Here is a 20,693-nt window from a genome sequence, read left to right as displayed (position 1 = left end):
GGGCAAGAAATGAAAGTTCAAAGAGAATAGTTATAGAGGGTAGAGAGCAGGAATTATTTGAGATATACTCAGAATAGAGAATAAATAAGCCTGATGATGGATTCCACAGTAGACCTTGCTGCAGTCTTCAGTGCTTTTACAAACGTCTTATGTGTTATGATCTATTAGTTACCAGGAAGAAAATCTTTTAGATTACCTCTGGTCATGAAGGTTTAGATGCAAGCTAGTCCCCCCAAGAACCTATGAAAATCCACCAAAGGGGCCTCAAAAGAAGAATCAATGTATACAGCATAGTAGGAAATCAGGAAATAAAAATTATTCAGGATTCACTGGGTCACCTCAACACTTCACACCCCCATACAAAGAGTTCTCTTATTCTTCCCAATAACGAACCTCTCTCCCTCCTGCCTTTCACTCTGTGTCATGGGCTTCTGTGTATCTTTGCTGATGTTTACTCAAGGCTATGCTTATTCTTGGTATCTAATATTTTCTGGTTTCTATGTAATGGCTTTTTGTTCTCTGACTTTCACCTCCTCCTCCTCCTGTTACCCATAGCTTTTGTGTAGCACACACTTTCTCATACGTCTACACACACACATGCATGTATATGTACACATTTACATGCCACACTGAAACACTCCTAAGAGGTAATCTGACACAGTTAAAGACTCAAGTGTGACCTCAAGAAGTACCTCACTATCTTTTTTTAAAATGTTTTTTATTTATTATTGAGACAGAGAGAAACAGAGCATGAGTGGGGGAGGGGCAGAGACAGAGGGAGACACAGAATCTGAAACAGGCTCCAGGCTCTGAGCTGTCAGCACAGAGCCCGACGCGGGGCTCAAACCCACGAACTGTGAGATCATGACCTGAGCTGAAGTTGGACGCTCAACCAACTGAGCCACCCAGGCGCCCCAAGAAGTACCTTCCTATTTTTAAACCTCAAATTTCTTAGGTGTAAGAGAGAGATAATCATAGGTCCTACTGTATTGGGTTGCGAGGGTCAAATGAGAAAATGAAAGAAAACATACTAATGCAGAATGTGGAACACAGTGAGAATTCAGATGTTAAGCACTGCCATCTGGCATCCCCATTCCAACCCAACGGGCTTGGCAGAGGCATGTGATGTGGAACAATACTCCATATTCCCAAGGAACTACCGAGATCAGAGATCAGTAAGCTTCTTCTGTAAAGGACCAGATAGTGAATATTTTTGTCTCTCAGGCCATACCATCACTGTTGCAACTCTGCCACTGTGGTGTGAGAACAGCCATAGACAAGTAACAATGAACCCTGACCAGGGTCCAACAAAATCTTATTTTAAAATAGCAGATTTGGTCCACAGGCTGTAGTTTGTTGCTGCTGGCCTAGAGCAACTTACTCATTGGAATGATTGAGGTTTGTGAGAATGGCAAGCACTCTGAGACTTGCCCTAATATCTCTGCTTCTACCTTAAATGTTTTTTCTCTTCTTTAATATCTGCTGAGCTTAAATTCATTATTTCAAGCTTAGCTCAAACATTACCTCTTCCATAAAGCTTTTGCTGCCCTTGGTCCCCAGAAAGGTGGGGAAAGAGGAAGATAACCAAATAAGAATGCATTTATCAAAACCAAAGGAGACAAGGGTTGTCAGATGCTTCATATAAGTCTCATGTGTATGTGACTTATAATGACTTGTTTTCAAAACATCTGTATTAAAATCGAATTTGAATTCAAGTCTCCAAATGTCTATTGAACTTGTTTTTTCTGCCAGATAATGTACGTACTGATTTCTGGCAGTCCAAATTAATGCCACATTGGCTGGTGATCTATATATCAGAGTATTATATCAATGGATTACATTTTAAAATGTAAAAGCATGCATAATAATAATAAGAAGAAGTGTTTAAAAAAACTTAAAAGCATGTCCTCCAAGATCAAAATACATATATTTGATGATTTTCTAAATCTAAGTTTGCTTACCACCTGTTTTCTCTTTGCCAATGATTACATCAGGATAAATTCTGCCAACTTTCCTTAGATGAGGAAAAAAGAACTTTATGACTTCAAATGTATTAGACACTGTTTCATTCTTACCCAATGTATTAATTTTCTTCTCAACTGAAAGAGAGAAAAGATAGGGTTTCTAAGTTCATGACTACAGAGATTTTTCTCTTTGGCATAATTTCTCATAATGTAATGATCAGATTAATGAATATTCAATATATAAGAGAAATACAGTTGAATATGAATTATTAAAATCATTTGGCTATAATATATAGTTCAAATATTATTGATCCCTATTTATTTAAACTGATAAGAACATATACTATACTTGATCTTAGCCAAAAGGCCTAGAAGTGATGATTCATATTTATTTAAAAAGTAATATTTAAGTCTAGCACTCTGAGCTACACAACCAGAGACTAACAGAACTGTCGGTTCCAAATGAAGTATAACTGAAACATGCTATAATTGATTTGATCTGCTATTCAGATTAATATCCATTGAAGTTTGTATCTCTATAACTGTTTTGTAGCTAAACATTTAGTTACTCCCTTGTACCATTCATTTGAATATACCTCTACAAACTTGAGAAAGAACAAAATTAAAAGTCTCACATTATCTAATTTAATTCATAATACAAAATACAGTACTCAAGACAGCATGATATTGGAGTGCCTGGGTGACTCAGTCAGTTTAGCATCCAACTTTTGATTTAGGCTCAGGTCATGATATCACGGTTTGTGAGATTGAGCTCTGCATCAGGTTCTGCACTGACAATGCAGAGCCTGCTTAGGATTCTCTTTCTGCCTCTATTGCTGCCCCTCCCCTGCCTGCTTTCTCTCTCTTTTTCTCAAAATAAATAAATAAGACTTTATAAAAAAAAGACAGCATGGTATTACATTACAAAAAGATACACAGACTGATGGAATAGAATAGAGATTCATATAAATATTGTCAGTTGATTTTTTTTAAAGGTACAAAGGTAATTCAATGCAGAAAGGACAACCTTTTTGACAAACGGTGCTGGAATACTTGGACACTCAGATGAAAACGATTGAATCTTGACCTATACTTCACACCATTTGTAAAAATCAGCTCAAAGATTTCATAGGCCTAAATGTAAAGCAAAACACTATAAAATTTAAAATAAACATATAAAAGAAAATCTTCATGACCCTGGGGTAGGTAGAATTCTTAAAGATAATATCAAAAACACAATAAAAAAGAAGAAATATTAATAAATTAGACTTCATCACAATTAAAAATATTTGCTTTCTGAAGGGGAAGGAAAATATTAGCCACAGTTTGGGAAAAACATTTCCAAATCACATATCCATCCGATATATATTCAGGAAATATATATATATATATATATATGTATATGTATATATTTAGTATATATATGCTAAAGAAAATTCTCTTCATACAAAAAACCTATATATAAGTGCTTATAGCAACATGCACTTGTAATCACCAAAAAAACAGAAACCCAAATGTCTTTCAATTGGCAAAGGATAAACAGACTGTATTCACTCTACATCCATATGATGAAATGCTACTCAGCAATAGAGGCAACAGTTAGTCACATTACAACTTCAGTGAATCTTTGCTAAGTGAAAGAAGTCAGTCTCCAAGGATTACACACTATATGATTCCATTTGTATGGCATCCTGGAAAAGGGAAAACTATAACAGAGAGCTGATGATTAGTGGTTGCAAAGAATTAAGAGCAGAGAGTACCTGACCACAAAAGTAGAAACAGAGGCAGGACTTTTTACTGGAGAAATGGGAGCCACTGCAGGATGACAGACAGGACAGTGAGCATTCACTTAGGCTACAGTGGAAATAGACAGGTGGGGACAAGTCTGAAGAGAGAACAAAATGGAAATGTTAGCAGTCATTCAGATGAAGCATGAAGGTGTCCTGACTGGAGCAGCAGAGACGGTGACAGGAAATGTGGACAGATTTGTGAAGTGCATAGGATTATGAATATACACGACTGCTTGCTGACTGAAATGGAAATAAGCAAGAGGGACGGGGGAGGGGTCAGAGTAATGCTCAGGGTTGTGGCTGTGTCTTTTGGACAGAACACGACGGCGGTGCAGTTCACACCGAAAACACAGGAAGACCATTTCTGAGCTACAGAGGAGAAGAGGCATATCACTGATATATTTTACCTGATTTTTATATGTCTCACAATAAAAGAACAAGCACTAATTTAGTTCTGTTGGTTGGGGAGAAATGTCCTAAAATCAGAAAGCACAAAATCTAAATTTCCAAACACAAAACACAAATCCAACAAACAAACCACCACACACAAAAACAAAAGCATCACAAACCTAAGTTCAAGGACATATTTTTTCTCTGTGTCATTTCATACTTGACTTTTCTCAAAGCATCGATCAGCTCTTGGCGATTTCTTTCAGTTTTGTTTTTTAGATGTAGAATTTTCTCCTTAAATTCCAAAATATGATTTCTACAGTTAATTAATTGATTACCTGCAAAGAAAGCATATGTGTACATGTTTATATATACATATATCAGTAGTATACAATTTTCTATAATATATAACAAAAAAGTAAAATATATGCTTTGATGTAGCTATATATAACACTCTATGTGTGCCTGTGTGTGTTCACATGTGCATGTGTGTATGTATATAGTTCATATATAAATATGTACATATGATATACATAAAAGGCTGGAGAAAGAGTGAGATGTTATAGTACTATCTGGAAGGTGGAATGATTATAAATGGTTTCTGCTTTATTACTTTGTGCTGTTTAATATTTTCCAAAATTTCCATTTTGTGCACATATTAGACTTACAATTAAAAGGGAAAAACCGACTGAGCCAAAAAATTCACTTTTAAGAATTTATCTGAAGAAAATGACCAGAAATAGATACACAGGTTTGGCTTGAAGGATGTTTAATAAAGGCAGCATTGCTTATTATCCTAAGAAAATAAGAAACAACCTAAATGCCCAGCAATGGAAATATGTTAAATAAATTACAGAATATTCTTTTATTTTTTTTAAGTTTATTTATTTTGAGAGACAGAGAGAGAGAGAGAGATAACAAGTGGGAGAGGGGCAGAGAGAGAGTGGGAAAGAGAATGAATCTCAAGCAGGGTCCACACTGTCGGTGCAGAGCTTGACTTGGGGCTTGATGTCACAAATCATGAGATCATGAACTGAATTGCAGTCAAGAGTTTGATGTTTAACCGACTGAGCCACCCAGGCGCCCCCCAGAATATCTTTTTAAAAGTTATAGTGACTTTGGTGTTAAATCATATACAACTGAATCCCAGTTTTGCCACTTAATACTTGTGTTCACATTGGACAAGCTATTTAATGTTTGTTAGCCTCTGTTCCTTCATGTATAAATGGATATATAAAAAACCCTGCCCCACCCCTGGGTGGCTCAGTTAGTTAAGAGTCCGATTCTTAATTTTGGCTCAGGTCATGATCTCACAGTTTGTGGAATCGAGCCCTGAGTTGGGCTCTATGCTGACAGTGCAGGACCTGGTTGGGATTCTCCCCACCCCCCACCCCCCCCGCTTTTCCCCTGCTCACACTCTTTCCAAAATAAATAAACTTAAAAGAAATTCCTTGCTCCAGAGTTGGGAAGAAGTAATGCAATAATGCATGTAAACCATATGGCAAAGGACATGAAAAAAATGCTTCGACAAATGTGCGATAAATATTTATCAATGGGCTACTTTTTGTTCATTTATCAGTGCAATACTATGCAACTGTGAAAGTCATCTTATAGAAGAAGATTATATTTAATGTTGCAAAAACAACTGTTTTTTTATTTTTATTTTTTTTTTAATATTTTTATTTATTTCTAGGAGAGAGAGAGAGACAGCGTGAGCAGGGGAGGGTCAGAGAGAGAGGGAGATACAGACTCTGAAATAGGCTCCAGGCTCTGAGCTGGCAGTCAGCACAGAGCCCGACGCTGGGCTCGAACCCACTAACCGCGAGATCATGACCTAAGCGAAAGTCGGACGCTTAACCGACTAAGCCACCCAGGCGCCCCACAACTGTTTTTTTAAAAACAAAACTATGCATAAAATAATTTCCTTTTTGGAAAAAAAAAAAACAAAAACCACCCAGATAGTAAAAAAGAGTAAGTATACAAGTTTACATGTTGTTAATATATAATCTTTAGTTTGTTGGATCAGTTTTTATTTCCTATTTTTACAGAATTCTTTCATTCTAGAATCATGTGGCATTGCTTCTTTAATCAGAAAAAAGTTGACAAATAATTAAGCACCTTTTACGTGCCAACTATTCTGTATCAAGGGACATACAGCAATGAAAAAAGATAGGGTAGTTCTTGCCTTCGGGAAGTTTATAGGCTAACTGATAGAACTAACTTAATTGATAATTTAAATCATTGTGATATTTCAGATGTTACAAATTTCCTTCTCCTTGGGTTTTAACTTATTAGGAATACACATAGATAACATCAGTCCCAACCACTGGTTGTCAGTTTTATTTGGGGCTGTCTGACAACGGGTGTATTGCAGAGTGCACTGGGATGTCCTACTTCCCTACCTATGTTAACTTACCTCCACCCCATTATCGAAAGAGCAGCTGGACAATGGTGGGGCCACACCCGCAAAGGGGATGACTTGCCACATGTGCTCACTATTTTGGAGGAAGAAGCAGAGAGAGCTGGCCCTTCTTTCGTAGAGCACATAAGAGATGTTGTAAGAGAAAGAGCCCAGAGATGGCCCAAGTTGCCTTTTTATGGAAGCCATTCAGCCTCCTTGCCAGTGTGGTCTACAGAAGTCAAATCTGACCAATTTCACCATTCAGATGAATCTCTCTCTGTCTTCTGAGAGAGGTAATGAGCTTCTGAGATAAGGCCCAAGTACTCGCTTTAAAACAGCCTTTCTAGGGGCGCCTGGGTGGTTCAGTAGGTTAAGCAGCTGACTTCGGCTCAGGTTATGATCTCGCGGTTTGTGAGTTCGAGCCCCACATCGTGCTCTGTGCTGACAGCTCAGCCTGCTTCAGATTCTGTGTCTCTTTCTCTCTCTGCCCTTCCCCTGCTCACACTCTGTCTCTCTGTTTCTCAAAAATAAACATTAAAAAAATAATAAAACAGCCTTTCTAGGAGAACGAAATGAAAGATGTCCCCATGAAGGAAAATATGAGCACAGTAGAATAAGGTTTCAACCCCTAACTTGTAGTGATAATGTATGCATAGTGGGCGGAGCCCAGACAGCTGTTGGGGGACCAGGGGAAGTCAGAGGATTCTGGAGGATGTGCTGCCTGAGGGGACTCTGGAAGGAATGTGAGTTAGGCAGTCAAGGAAGCAAGGAAAAGTGTTCTATTTGGAACAGCGTGTGTGGAAGGCAAGGAGGCATTCAAAACATGGTCTCTACACACCTAGTAGCTATTCAGTATTTCAAGGACAATGGGGGGAAATTCGGCGGTGAAAAGTGGAGTCTGGTTCTGCTGATCTTTTTGATGAGCTATGATAAAGAACCTGAACATTTCCCCATACACCTGTGTTTCTCAAACCTTTCTTCTAAGAAGCCTCTAATGACAGTAAATTTGAGAAAAAGGGATGTGGGTGGAGGCATATCCTGAAATAGCCCACCACATTCATGAAATGTCCGTGAAGTTCTTTTAAAATGTGTGCAAAGTTTTGCAGCCCATTCTACAGTACATATTTGTTTTGGTTTGGTTTTGGGTTAAGTGATTTTCAGGGGCACCTGGGTAGCTCAGTCTGTCAAACATCAGACTCTCGATCCCGGCTCAGGTCATGATCTCGCAGTTCGCAGGTTTGAGCCCCCACGTCCAGTTCTGCAGTGACAATGTGGAGCCTGATTGGGATTCTCTCCTCTTTGTCCCTCCCCTGCTCTCGTGCACACATATTCTCTCTCAAAATAAACTCTATTAAAAAATTTTTTAACGATTTGATACTTGCATATATTGTGAAATGATGACCACGATAAATCTAATTAAAATGTATTTGTTTTAATATAAAGATAATGAAGTCATGTTCTGCCCTCCTCCCAATTTTTTTTTCAGGTGACTTTATATATCTTGGAACAACACTGCAGGCTACCATTTCAATTGAGAAACACAACTGAAGACTATCAGGTACAACATGTGTTTTAGAAAGATCATTCTAGGGGCACCTGGGTGGCTCAGTTGGTTAAGTCTGACTTCGGCTAGGTCATGATCTTGTAGTTTGTGGATTCAGGCCCCGCATCGGGCTCTGTGCTGACAGCTCAGAGCCTGGACCCTGCTTCAGATTCTGTGTCTCCCTCTCTCTCTGCTCCTTCCCTGCTTGTGCTCTATCTTGCTCTTTCTCAAAAGTAAATAAAAAACATTTAAAAAATTGTTTCTAGAAAGATCATTCTGGTGGCCATATAGAAGATTGTTTCAGGAAGGCAAAACTAAGGCCAGAGAAACCACAATTTAGGAAACTATAGTGATAGTTTCATGTGAGAGATGACCAAAGAATAAGCCAGGGCAGAAAGGATTAGGAAATAGGGGATAAGATGAGAAATATCTGAGAGCTTTCATTGGAAAGAATTTGTACCAACTGAAAGAGGGAGATTAGAATCCCTCCTAGGCTTCCGACAGGTCCACCAGATTTCTACAGTCTGAACTGGGGAAATAGGAAAAGAGCAACTGTGATGCTTATAAGGCTTCCAAATATGTGGCAAATATTTGGCTAATATGACTTTGAAGTTCAAGGGAGAGATAGGGGCTGGCATTATAGATGTGAGAGGAAAAGCAAGATTCACTTATAAAATGGAGCAAGCAAATGTAGGGATAAAAATACTGCCCCCGTCTTATCTCCTGCATGTTTCCCTCATGCCTGCCTTGGCTCACACCAGCCTTAGCCTGGGGCAGAGGGTTCAGTCTTTGAAATCCAGCAGGGTGCCTAAGTGTCTGGTTCCCAGAAATCTTGGATCCCTGGCCATGGGCAGAAGTGGGCCCTCTTGACAGTGCTGTACATCCATCTTGCTGGTTCCATTCACCTTTCAGATAGGCCAGCTCAGAACAAAACTTGTGTCTTGCCTGAACTACCTCATTGAAGACAGAATAGGAAGCAGCTAATAAACTAATATTCTAATGCTTCCCTGCCAAGGCTCAATGGATCTTGCGCCCCAAGACACAAAGGAGGAAAGTGAACCTGCTGCTTCACTGCTCTCTAACAGGACGTTTTGTTTCTCCCCTTTGGGTTGGAGTGAGCCCCACCGCTCCAGTCCTCAGTTGGCGGCCAGCTCCATCTCTAGGGTCTGTCACAACACCTCTCCGGCTCCAGTTACCTGTCACTGAATCTCTCAGATGCAACAATTTCATGATATATGGATTAGCCTGCCAACGGGGTCTCCCATCAATAGAGTAACACACACAAACAAGTCTATGTGGGTTTTATGGATAGTTGGGCTTGCTGAAACAGGGCTGTGGACATGTAGGGAAAGACCCAACTGGCTGGCTAATTGTTTCAGAGAATTGTGTAATTATGAGGAGATCTGGTAGTCCTTGGCAATGTGTTGTACCCCATCCATGCACAAGTACCTACCCTGTTATGATACAACCAACAGAACTCAAGGATCTACATCTGCGGTCTTCACTAGTGACTGGCTGGTGGCCCAAGATATATGGTGTCCTTCCTCTGTCCACCTCCAGGGAAAGGCCAGACAAGAGTGAATGACAAGTGACAAGAGTGAAAAGGCACTGTTAGATCCAAGCCACAATTTCATCTGCACGTATCAATCACTCAGGAAGGATAAGATGGAGGATTTGCTGCTCTGAACTAACTTCTTCTCAGCAGCCTTGTGAAGACTCCTAATTTGGGCCCCCGAATTGACCCAGATGAGGCAGTAAATAGGCAGGTCTCCAGGACCTGGTTGGCAATTTGTGTGGGTCATCAGTGCCTCACAGTGCAATACTGGGAATTTCGACTATTCTCTACAGATGGAAAGACATGGCTATAGGAGACAGATCACAAAACATTTGGTCTCAGTAGACAGTGGGGTGTAAACAATACAAGCAACTTTCTGTTTCTTCCTGAAACACTGTGACAATGTATTCAGAATTCATTCACACTTCCAAGGAAAGCCTGAGTTTTCCTTTGGGCAGGAATGCTCTTGTCAGGGGCTTCTGTGTCTCAGCAGCCAGAACAGTCACCTGGCGACTCAATTCATTCACTCGTTCAACAAAGATTTATTAAACTAAATACTGTTACATGTCCTGGGGATATGACAATGCACAAAACAGGCAGAACTCCTGGTCCCGTTGGAACTTACATCCTACTGGATGGAAAAAAAGAATAAATAAGTGAATTATACATTTTATTAGGCAGATGGTAAGTACAAGAAAAATATAAAGCAGGGAAAAAGGACACAGAGTGTTGATGATGGCAGAGCCCGGGAGGTTTTAACTGTAAACAGGGTGTTCAGAGAAGGCTTTTCTAAGGAGATAACATGTGAGCACAGAGAGGAACAAAGCAAAGGAAGGAATGCAGTAAGTAATTCTGGTGCAGCGAGAAGAGCATGTGCAAAACTCTGAGGCAGGGGCACGCCCATTATCTCCAGAAATAGCATGGAGGCCAGTGTGGCTGAAACAAAATGAATGACAGGAAGAGTAATAGGTGATGAAATCACAAAGCAACTGTTGTAAGGACTTTAGCTTTTACTTTAAGCAAAATGGAGACCCAATGGAAGTCCATAAGCACAGACTCACATAATCTGACTTACATCAGGACAGGATCCTTCTATCTCTTGTGTGTAAAACAGAGTTAGGGAAATTGAGACTGAAGAAGGGAGATTAGGGAAGAGATGTCAGTGGCTTAGAAAAAATGTTGGGATAAGTGATGAAGAATAGTTTAATTTTGGATATATTTTGAAGGTAAAGAAGATAGAATTTGCTGACATTGAATGAGAGATATAAAAAAAAAAGGAGACAATGATACTCTGAGCAACTAGAAGAAGGGAACAGCCATTTACTATGATGGAGAAGATGAAAGGAGCAAGCTTTGGTGTGAATATTAGGAGTCTGGCTGGAGACTTATTAGGTTTGAGATGCTTCTCACACATCTCAGTAGGCAGCTTCATGTGTGAGTCTGGTGGGAGAACTAGCCTGGCCTGGAAATACACCTTTACAGAGACCTGTGTTTAGATGCAGGTGATCACTAGGGGAATAAGGATGAGTAGAGAAGAGATGGGGCCCAAGGACCAAATCCTGGGGCACCCCAAGTTATAGGGTGAATAAATGACAGAAGACAGTAACAGAGCAAAGATGGATTAGCTAGTGAGGCAAGAGGAAACTCGGGTGTGTGTGAAATCCTGGAAACCAAGTGAGAAAAGTGTTTCAAGGAGAGGTAAGGCATCAACTGTCAAGTGCTGTTGAACAGGATGAGGGGGATGTGGACGGGGTGGACTGCGACTCAGCAGCATGTGGCCCAGGTGGCTGTGAAGAGGTGAAGTGAAAACCTATAGTGAGATGGGCTCAGGAGGAAGCAAGAGGAGACGGCTTAGAGACAGGGCATCCAGACTCTTTTCGAGGAGTTTTGCCGTGAGAGGGGGTAGGATGATGGGCAGTAACTAGGGTGGAAGTGGAAGCAAGAGACAGAGTTCTTCATTTTCCTTCACAGGATGGGAGAAAAACACAATGTTTGTATATGGATACACGTGACCCGGGAAAAAAGAGAAAACTGGAGATTCGTGTGAAAGTAGATAAGAGGGGATGGCATCTGGTATGCGAGTAGAAGATGGGCTTCAGCCAGAAACACAGACAGTTCCAGCCATAATGGGGCAGAACTTGGGGTGCCTGGCCCTTAGCTACCCCAACTATAGTGAGATTTCCACTGATTATGGAACTTCTGGAAGCTCTCTTCCTATTGCTTCTAGTTGTCAGTGAAATAGGAGGTACACTCATCAACTGAGAATGAGGGTTGGAGAAGGTACTGGGGGCCTGAAGAAAGAAGTATGAATAGTTTCCTGGGAGAGCAGGAGGGTGGAGAGGACTGGGAAATGTAGCACGGTCCTGACGCAGCCACCAAAGCTTGCCAGAGTTCAGGAGGTCATGAATTCAAAGTGAGACTGTCACTGTTTATTTCACTCCAGCCACATTCAGTCATCAGGAGGCAGATGCAGAGTAAAAGGAGGACACGGGACTTCACCAGGGTGTGATTTAGCCAAGTGCATATTACTGAGAAAGAATCAAGGGAATTGAGAGTGTACACCAGGGAACTGTTACAATGATTGTCCATGGAATCTAAACCTGATGAGGAAGAACACAGTGAGGGGGAGGCATGTGAAAAGGTAGATGAATCAACAGATTATAGGTCCAGTGGTGTCAGAAGTTTATAGTAGCTGGGGTACTAAAGACAATGGCCTGGAAATTTGGGAGGTGGTGGTCAGAGATTTGGTTGCATGGAACACAGATTATGGAAACATAGCAATTATTGCTAATGAGAGAGAGTGACCCATGAGTTTAAAGATGATTGCAGAAGGAGAGAAAGTGGAGGTATCATTTGATATTGTCAGAGTAAATAATGAGGCATCTTGGGAAGAAAGGTAGAAGAAAGATTTGGAAGGAGCAATGAGAGAGAAGAAAGGCATTTACCCTACCTTGAGTACAAATGGCATGGGAGAGAAAACACCACTATTTGAGAACAGGGGAAGTAGTGTCCTCAGGCAAGAGACAATTTCAGTGAAAGCAAGACAAAGACAATGTTCACAATGGCCATGAGCTCTAGTGAGCACAGTCAAAGGATTTTGGGCACTGGGAAGGCTGGGGAGTAGAATAGGAAAGGAAGGGGCACAATGTGTGGAACCATGTGGGGATTAGAGTCCAGAAGGGGTTTAACCTGGGAGTCAGGGGCTGGGATAAAGGGTTTAATGAGATCAGCCTTGATGGTCGCAACAAAGAATGCAGGGACAACATTGTGAGCATTGGGAAGACAGACAGACGGATGTGTATCTTGTCAGGGCCTCCAGGACCGCCGCTGTTCTTTCTTGAGTTTTATTGATGGAGGTGTGAGGGTGAGGGGTGGGTGTTTTACTCTGATCATTAAGTCTCTGGGACTCTCTTTTGCCCCTGATGACAGAGGCATTGAGACTGGGAGGGAGAGGTCTTAACTCTGAACACATGCAGCTCCCTCCTGAATTAGCTGCAGTCTTGGAAGTCTAGTAATTTTAGGTGATGCATTGCTGGCCCAAACAATCACAGCTCTGTAAGTGAAAAAGAGGCTGAGGTTGCATATGGATCGGCAACCCGTGGTGTTTGCCATAGTCAGGGAGATAAAAGATAGCTCAAAGAAGTCTGGAGCTTATAAAGGATGCGCGTGCAAGCGCACGCGCGCGCGCACGCGCGCGTGTGTGTGTGTGTGTGTGTGTGAGAGAGAGAGAGAGCGCGACAGAGAGGGGGGGATATCTCCTCTTCCCTCGCTCTCTCACTTTCCTTCATTACTTCTCCATGAAGTTGCTACAGTAACACAGGACTCAGGAGCCATTTCTGCCTAATGAATAAATCATGAAGACAATACCCCGGAGATGAAGACAATGAGTTGGAAAGAACCTAAAGCCTTGATTGAGGTTAGGGAGGAGAATCACCGCAGGAGCCTATTATTTAAATGTTAAACCACCTTTGTTTTGGATACCTCTTAACACATCTGAACTTTCATTCTAATGGATACAAAGCAACTAGAATATGGCCCAGAGAAAATAAGGGAACAGGGGCACCTGGCTAGCTCAGTCAGAAGAGCACCATCTTGAGGTCATGAGTCCCTGCTTCCAAGTGGAGAGTAGAGATTACTTAAATAAATAAAACTTTCAGAAAAAGACAAGAAGAAGGGAACAAAGCAGCTTCTAATCTTGGCTGCTTTGTTAAAATATGTAAATTAGATAAGCAAGTCATAGGTTGAAACATGCACACACACACAAAACATAAAAAAAGATAACCACCACTAATGCTTTGTTTTACATGGTTCTAGACTTTAGCCTACTTTTTTTCCCTGTCATATAAAAATCAGATAGAATAATCCAGGGGAAAATGTATTAAAGTGGTTCTCTTTATGCTGAAAAAGGTATAATCTATGATGAAAACAAAATAGTTATTTTTTAGGTAGTCAAATACCAAAATACATAAAGAAAAAAACTATTAGAGACACGAATATAGCATATTCTTCCTATATTCTAATTAGGAAAAGCACAGAAAATGGCGAACAGTTTGGATAGAAAAAAGGTAAATTCACAGTTTGGAAGATAAATTCCAAATGGATTTTTTAAAAAAGAATTAGGGTAAAATATGAAACTATAAAAGTAATGGCGGCATATTTGGGTTGAAACACCTAATACTTTATTCATTCATCTGCCTCTTATGAACCAAGAGCGCACACTGTCCAGCCTGTGTCAAAAACTGGATAATGCCACTTCCCTGCTCAAAACCCTCCAGAGATCTCTCCTCACACTTGGTAAAATAAGCAAAGCCCTCGCCAGGACAGGATTAGTCCTCTACCCTCCCTGGCTTCACCTCCTACCTAGGCTGCCTCACTCTGAGGGAGCTCAGCTCCAGTCACACTGGTGGCCGTTCCTCATACCAATCACCCACCTACCTTGTGGGTTTGACTCTTGCAATTTTCTGCACGGGGAACGCTTGTCCCCTGGACACTGACATGGCTAGAGTTTTCCAATTTCATTCAGTTTTCTGTTAAAATGTTACTTCCCCTGAGAAGCCTACCCTGCCACCCTATGTGAAACCGTATCCCTTCTTACTCCTTCTTACCCTCCCCTCCCCCAAATTTCTCATCACTACCAGACTTTCTATTATGTGTTTACTGTTTTGTTTTTTTTTTTTGTATTTACTGTTTTTATGTCTCTCTCCAGAGCTCTCTAGAATGCAAGCTTGAGAACAGGAAGCTTGGGGGTAGGGGTAGTACTAAATTCCCAATGTCCAAAACAGTATTAGGCATATAGTCCCTCTAAAATGTATGCTGAAATGAATGAACAAATTAATAGATGCATGGATGTGACAACATAGTGACTTTTTCAGTGATTTTTAAACTGAATTATGCTTTAATCAAAAGAACTGCAGCTATCCCAGATAAATCTTAAATATTCATGAAGTGGATACTATTGGAAGATTTTTACAAACTTTAGAAGTAGACATAGTTTCTAGTATAACACTATGTAATTGGGGTTCCTGGGGTAATTGTCTCTTCCCAATATTGGATCAGGTGTTTGAAATGGATACACCATGGATGATGCAATATGTCTAAGCTTCCACAATGTCAGCCAGCCCCTGAGGGATCAATTTGGTAAACATGAAAGAGTTTTCTCTAGAGGAAATAGTATTTGCAGAAACAAGCGTGCAAAAAAGGGAAAAGACATATTCCCTAGTCTTACATTTGCTTCTTATATATTTTTACTTGATAATTCAACAATTAAAATATTTATATTATTTGGGTATTTACTCAGGTATTTTGTGAGGATGAAATGTTATAAAAATATGTTACAAAGGTTAGATAGTAATAATATGTTTTGAGTCAATTGTGGTGAAATTGTAAAAACAGACATCAGTCCACGTGGGCGATGGGCCAATGTGACTTCTACTCATAAGAAAGGGGCCAGGTGACGTCCTAAGTACCACTGACTTTTGCTTCTTACAGCAAGAGTCCAAGGTACAGCTCTCTACTAGAAAAAAAAGTAAGACTCTTTTATAATTTTAAATTTTCTGTAGCCACATTTAAAAAAGGAAAAAGAAGGGGGCGCCTAGGTGGCTCAGTTGGTTGAGTGTAGGACTTCAGCTCAGGTCATGATCTCCTGATCTGTGGGTTTGAGCCTCACGTCAGGCTCTGTGCTGACAGCTCGGAGCCTGGAGCCTGCTTCAGATTCTGTGTCTCCTTCTCTCTCTGCCCCTCCCCCGCTCACACTCTGTCTCGAAAATAAATAAATGCAAAAAAATTTTTTAACAAAGTAAAAGAAACAAGGTCATTGTAAAGAATATATTTAATATAATTCAATATATCTGAAACATTTAATTAACATAAAAATAATTAAACGAATAGTTTACATTCTTTTTTGTGCTAAATACACTAAATCCTGTGTATAGTTTATACTTATACACATATTAATTCACATGCTAAATTTTAATGGTAACTGAAATGTAGCCTTACCAAAACAGTAAAACTTTGCTTAGTGGAGAAATATTTTGCACTGTTTCAATCCTTACATTTAAATTTAAATTAGTTAAAATAGAATACAATTTAAAATTCAGTGTCTCGGTTGCATTAACCATATTTCAAGCACTCAACAGCCACCTAGTTAGGGGCTGTCACACTGGACAGCAGGTTTATGGCATCAGCTGTGAGCTTATTAGAAATGCGATATCTCATGGGGCACCTGGATGGCTCAGACCATTGAGTATCCAAATTTTGGTTTCAGCTCAGGTCATGATCTCGCGGTTTCGTGAGTTCAAGCTGACTGTCAGTGCAGAGCCTGTCTGGGATTCTCTCTTTGCCCCTCCCCTGCTCATGCTGTCTCTGTCTCTGTCTCTGTCTCTCTCTCTCTCTCTCTCTCTCCCTTTCTCAAAATAAATAAAAAATAAACTTGAAAAAAGAGAAATGCAATACTTCAGACTGCACCATAGACTTACTGAGTCAGAATCTGAGCTTTAATGAGATTCACAGGTGACTGATAAGCACGTTCGAATCTAAGAAGCACTATTATAGATCTCTTTAATTGTTTTATCTTTCTCATCATTGGCTTTCCCATAGTTTAGGTCATCATTGCTTCTAGCTGCACTATTATAACTGCCTCTTAATTAGTCTCTCACCTCCAAGCCACAATTCTGAAAACATGGCCCAAAGACTTTATATAGTTCTCTGAATGTTTACTGAATAAAGTCCAAACTACTTGCTTAGTATACAAGGTCCTATCCGTATGGCCATGACCCGACTTTCCCACTCTGTTTCATTCACTAAATTCCTCTAGCAATGAGAAGCATCCTAGGGTCTGCATTCTTTCTGCCACTTAATACTTACCATGTGTCATTCACTGAGCTATGTGAAAGGTAAAACAAACATGGATAAGTCAGGTTCCTGCTCCAAATTACGAGAGATGGAGGAAGGAGCATATATTTAAACAACCAGTTAATATAATTGTGAAAACGGAGTTATACTCAAACACAAGAGGCAAAGGAAGGCGGAAATGCTTAACTAGTAAGGAGGACTGAGGGGTGGGGGATGGAGGGAAAAAGGCTTCAGAGCAGAGGGAATATTTGAGAATTTGAAGAATGTATAGAATTTTGTGATACAGCAAAGGGCAGGGAAGGGCATTCCAAAGTAAGAAAATAACAACATCAACGCCTAAGTATGAAATGGTAGGACGTACTGAGGGGAGAGCAAGTAATTCACTCAGGGGGTAGAAAGAAAGAGGAATGAACAGCATGAAGTTAAAGTATTGGCAGACCACTTTAAATTTATTATTCACTTATTTGTACCCAACGTGGTTCCAAAGAACGACTATCTGAGGCAGTTGGTAGGAATTGAAGCTAAAAAGGTAAAATATATTTTGGATTACTCCACTCCACATATACTTTGCAATAATCAAATTACACTATGAACCATGCCCTTTGAACTCCCTATGAGTGGTCCCTCTGTGCATGAGATTTTATGATGAACTATTTCAAACACTGCGAAGAGTATATAAAACAGTCTGAGACAAGAAGAAACATCCATGAAGTCACTACCTTAGACTGAAAAATATTCCATCTGTTTCCTTCTAAAAGCATGTTCCCCCTTCCTCCCCACTCCCAGATAAGCAGAATTTTGAATTTTGTATTAATCATCCATTGCTTTTCTTTCAAGTTTTACCACTTTTGCAAACTGATTCACATTTGTTTTTAGACTTTAGGCAATAAAATAATACTTATATGTATTCTTCTGTACTTGCTCTTTTTGCTTAATTTATTTTTTTGAAATTCATCCATACTGGGAAGTCAAGTTCTAGGTCATTCATTTTTCCTATTGTTAAATGTCCCACTGTTCTGAATTACAACAACATATTTATCTCTTCTACTCTTGATGAACACTTACAAAAAAATGCAACCAAGAATACACCACATACATATGCTCAAGAATTTCCCTTGGATATATCTGGTGGTGGAGAGGTTATTTAAAATATTTAACCACCTGTATGACATGGGTACTAATCAGCAAGAAGAGCTGGCCATAAACCATTGGGTAACGCTACACACCAGTTTCAGCCCTGACTAGCAGAAAAATTTCTAGGACACAGGAAAGGCATGTTACAGAATGAAAGTGATTGAATGTATATGCCCCACTCCCAAGGGGAGTATGTGTAAATTCCTGCACTTCCATATCCTCACCAAATGTCTGATTTCCTAAATTTAAAAATCTGAAAAGTGTGAAAGGGTATCTTGTGTTTTTAATTTGTATTTCTTTGATTGCTAATGAAGTTCTCCAATGTTTATTCAACATTTATGTTACATTTGGCCTCAGAGCTTACTTTGCTGATATTAATACAGCTATACCAACTTTCTTTTGGTTCAGGTTGCTGGTATAAAATTTTCCATCCCTCTTCCAACATTTCTAGGTCTTTGAAGTTCAAATGTACCCTCTTGTAAACAACATCAAGTTTGGTTTTGTTTATATCCCATTAGAAAATACTGTAATTTCCTCTCTGGAACATTAACTATAATGACTGATATTGTTATGCATTATTTTGCTATTAGTTTAGTAGTTAGACTAGATTTCATCGTGAGTCCTTGACTTATTGCAGTCTCATACAAACTCTTACATTCTCACTCTTCAACAGTGCTTCAAGTCTGTACCATTTAACTCCACTTACCTCTCTCCTATCTTGTGATTGCTGTCATGCATTGTTGTTCTAGATATATTTTAAATTCCACAAGACATTTCAATTATTGTCTTGAATGACCCCCACTTGCATCCTGGACTCTGCTGGTGTAAAGCTACAGCTGGGACCGCTCTCCTAACCACTTCTTCTCCATGATATTGTAGGCATATTCTTACAAGGTCATATACTTTGGAGCTTATGTACATACTACAACACATATAGTTACAAGAGTATGTCCTATATATTCATCCCACTTGGACTGGGCAAGGGTGCTTTCCATTCACCAACGGTAGAAAGAGAGACCCATGAAATTCATTTATAAAGTCTGGGTGCTCACATTTGCTTTTCATGTGCCCCTTCTAGATCCTTTTTGATTTTATTAAAACCTGAAATCTGTTACTTGTCCCAGACTTCCTTGCCCACCATGCTCTCATCACATTTTGCCAAGGGGAGGCAGTTGTGCCCATTTAGAGGCTGCAGGAGCCCTCCTGCATTTGGTGGTTCCTCTGCCAAACTGCTAGCTCCTGCTGGAGTGTCAGATGTTCAGGCAGCAGCAGGCCAAGTGCGGCCCCACCACTGTCAACGGTAGTGGCAGGCAAGTGCTGGCTTTTCCAGGGAGGTAGCTAGCAGATGGGCAGCAGTACTATATGCTGCATTACCCAGCAAACACACTCTCAAGAGAAGATCTGGAATCAGTTATCTGCCCTACATTGGCTTCTGTGCCCTACTTGGGCTTAAATGCAGGGACAGTCTACCACCTGCCAGAGGAGACGGGATACTGGAAGTCCATGACAGACACTGACAAAACACTTGCCTACATGGTCTTCCGTGGTTGACTGGGATAGAGTACCTACCTAGACTGTAGCCTGCAGACAAGTGGCAGCATTCACCAATAATGCAGGAATGAGGACTTTAAGGATTATGGGTGGGTGGGTTTTTCTTACTATACTGAAGGATTTCATCAGCATTTCTGACACTGTTAAATTCTCCTCCTTGACATATTTTCTTGGCTCTCTTGGTTTCTAGTTTTTCCTTGGCTTTGAAATATTAGTATTCCCCAGGGCTCATTCTTTGGAATGTTTCATTACCTATATCCACTCCCTATATGGTCTCATCCAGTATCATGGCTTTAAATACTGTATGCTGACAGCTCTCAAATTTATGTCCGCAATCCTGCCAGAATGACATGCCAACCTCCTATTAATACTTTCATTGGAATGTCTAATAGGCACCATATTCTTAACAGAAATACTGATTTTACCCCAATCTGCTCTTGTCCCAGCCTTCACCATTCCAGTATAGGGCCACTCCATTTCTCCAGGGGTTCAAAGTCCACAGTTTCATTACAATAATATTAACTGTATTAAAATGCCTTCAGAGGTTACTAGCCTAAATTGACTTACAAAATTACTATAAAAAGGAGTTCATATTTTGCTTTCTAATTATGAGGTATGATTTATTTTTTTGTCAGAAAAATGCTAATTGTTTATTGTCCTAAAAAACATAAAAACACATTTGGATAATGTTCCTTATAGAAAATGAAAAAGAGAGAAAGTGTATAAAGTGATTAAAGATCAGTAGCATAAATCAGATAATATAGATGTCTAATCTTTGAAAAAAATGGAATAGAATGTTGATATTGTATGTACATGACAAAATTAAGTATTAATTAGAGGATTAAAGCCACTTCCAAACTTGATCTTGACACCACCACCAAGGTTACTTTGTGTGAGCCCTGAGTCATAAGTGTGTTTAATAAGACTGAAAATTTGGGGCGCCTAATTTTCAGTCCATTAAGCCTCTCACTCTTGATGCAGCTCAGGTCAGGATCTCACTGTTTGTGAGTCTGAG

At 40.0% G+C, this 20,693-nt stretch overlaps 1 protein-coding gene and 1 pseudogene across 3 annotated transcripts in view; both read right to left on the bottom strand.

Annotated features, from left to right (window-relative positions):
• Positions 1-20,693, bottom strand: part of MGAT4D (MGAT4 family member D) — a 55,765-nt gene that overhangs the window by 32,537 nt on the left and 2,535 nt on the right. For 2 of the 3 annotated variants that reach the window (XM_039249152.1, XM_039249154.1), the window contains exons 2-3: positions 4,324-4,482; positions 1,962-2,099 (exon numbers count right to left, since the gene is read on the bottom strand). In XM_039249152.1, coding sequence (XP_039105083.1) covers positions 1,962-2,099; positions 4,324-4,482 — 297 coding nt within the window. Of the gene's footprint in view, positions 1-1,961; positions 2,100-4,323; positions 4,483-20,103; positions 20,227-20,693 lie in introns of all 3 variants that reach the window. The other variant, XM_039249153.1, reaches the window with a different exon arrangement.
• On the bottom strand, positions 2,243-2,343 carry LOC120243139 (annotated as a pseudogene).

Source organism: Hyaena hyaena, unplaced genomic scaffold (assembly GCF_003009895.1).
Source record: "Hyaena hyaena isolate Hyena2069 unplaced genomic scaffold, ASM300989v1 scaffold_333, whole genome shotgun sequence".
Taxonomy (NCBI): domain Eukaryota; kingdom Metazoa; phylum Chordata; class Mammalia; order Carnivora; family Hyaenidae; genus Hyaena; species Hyaena hyaena.
This window is presented reverse-complemented; position numbering and strand designations above follow the sequence as displayed.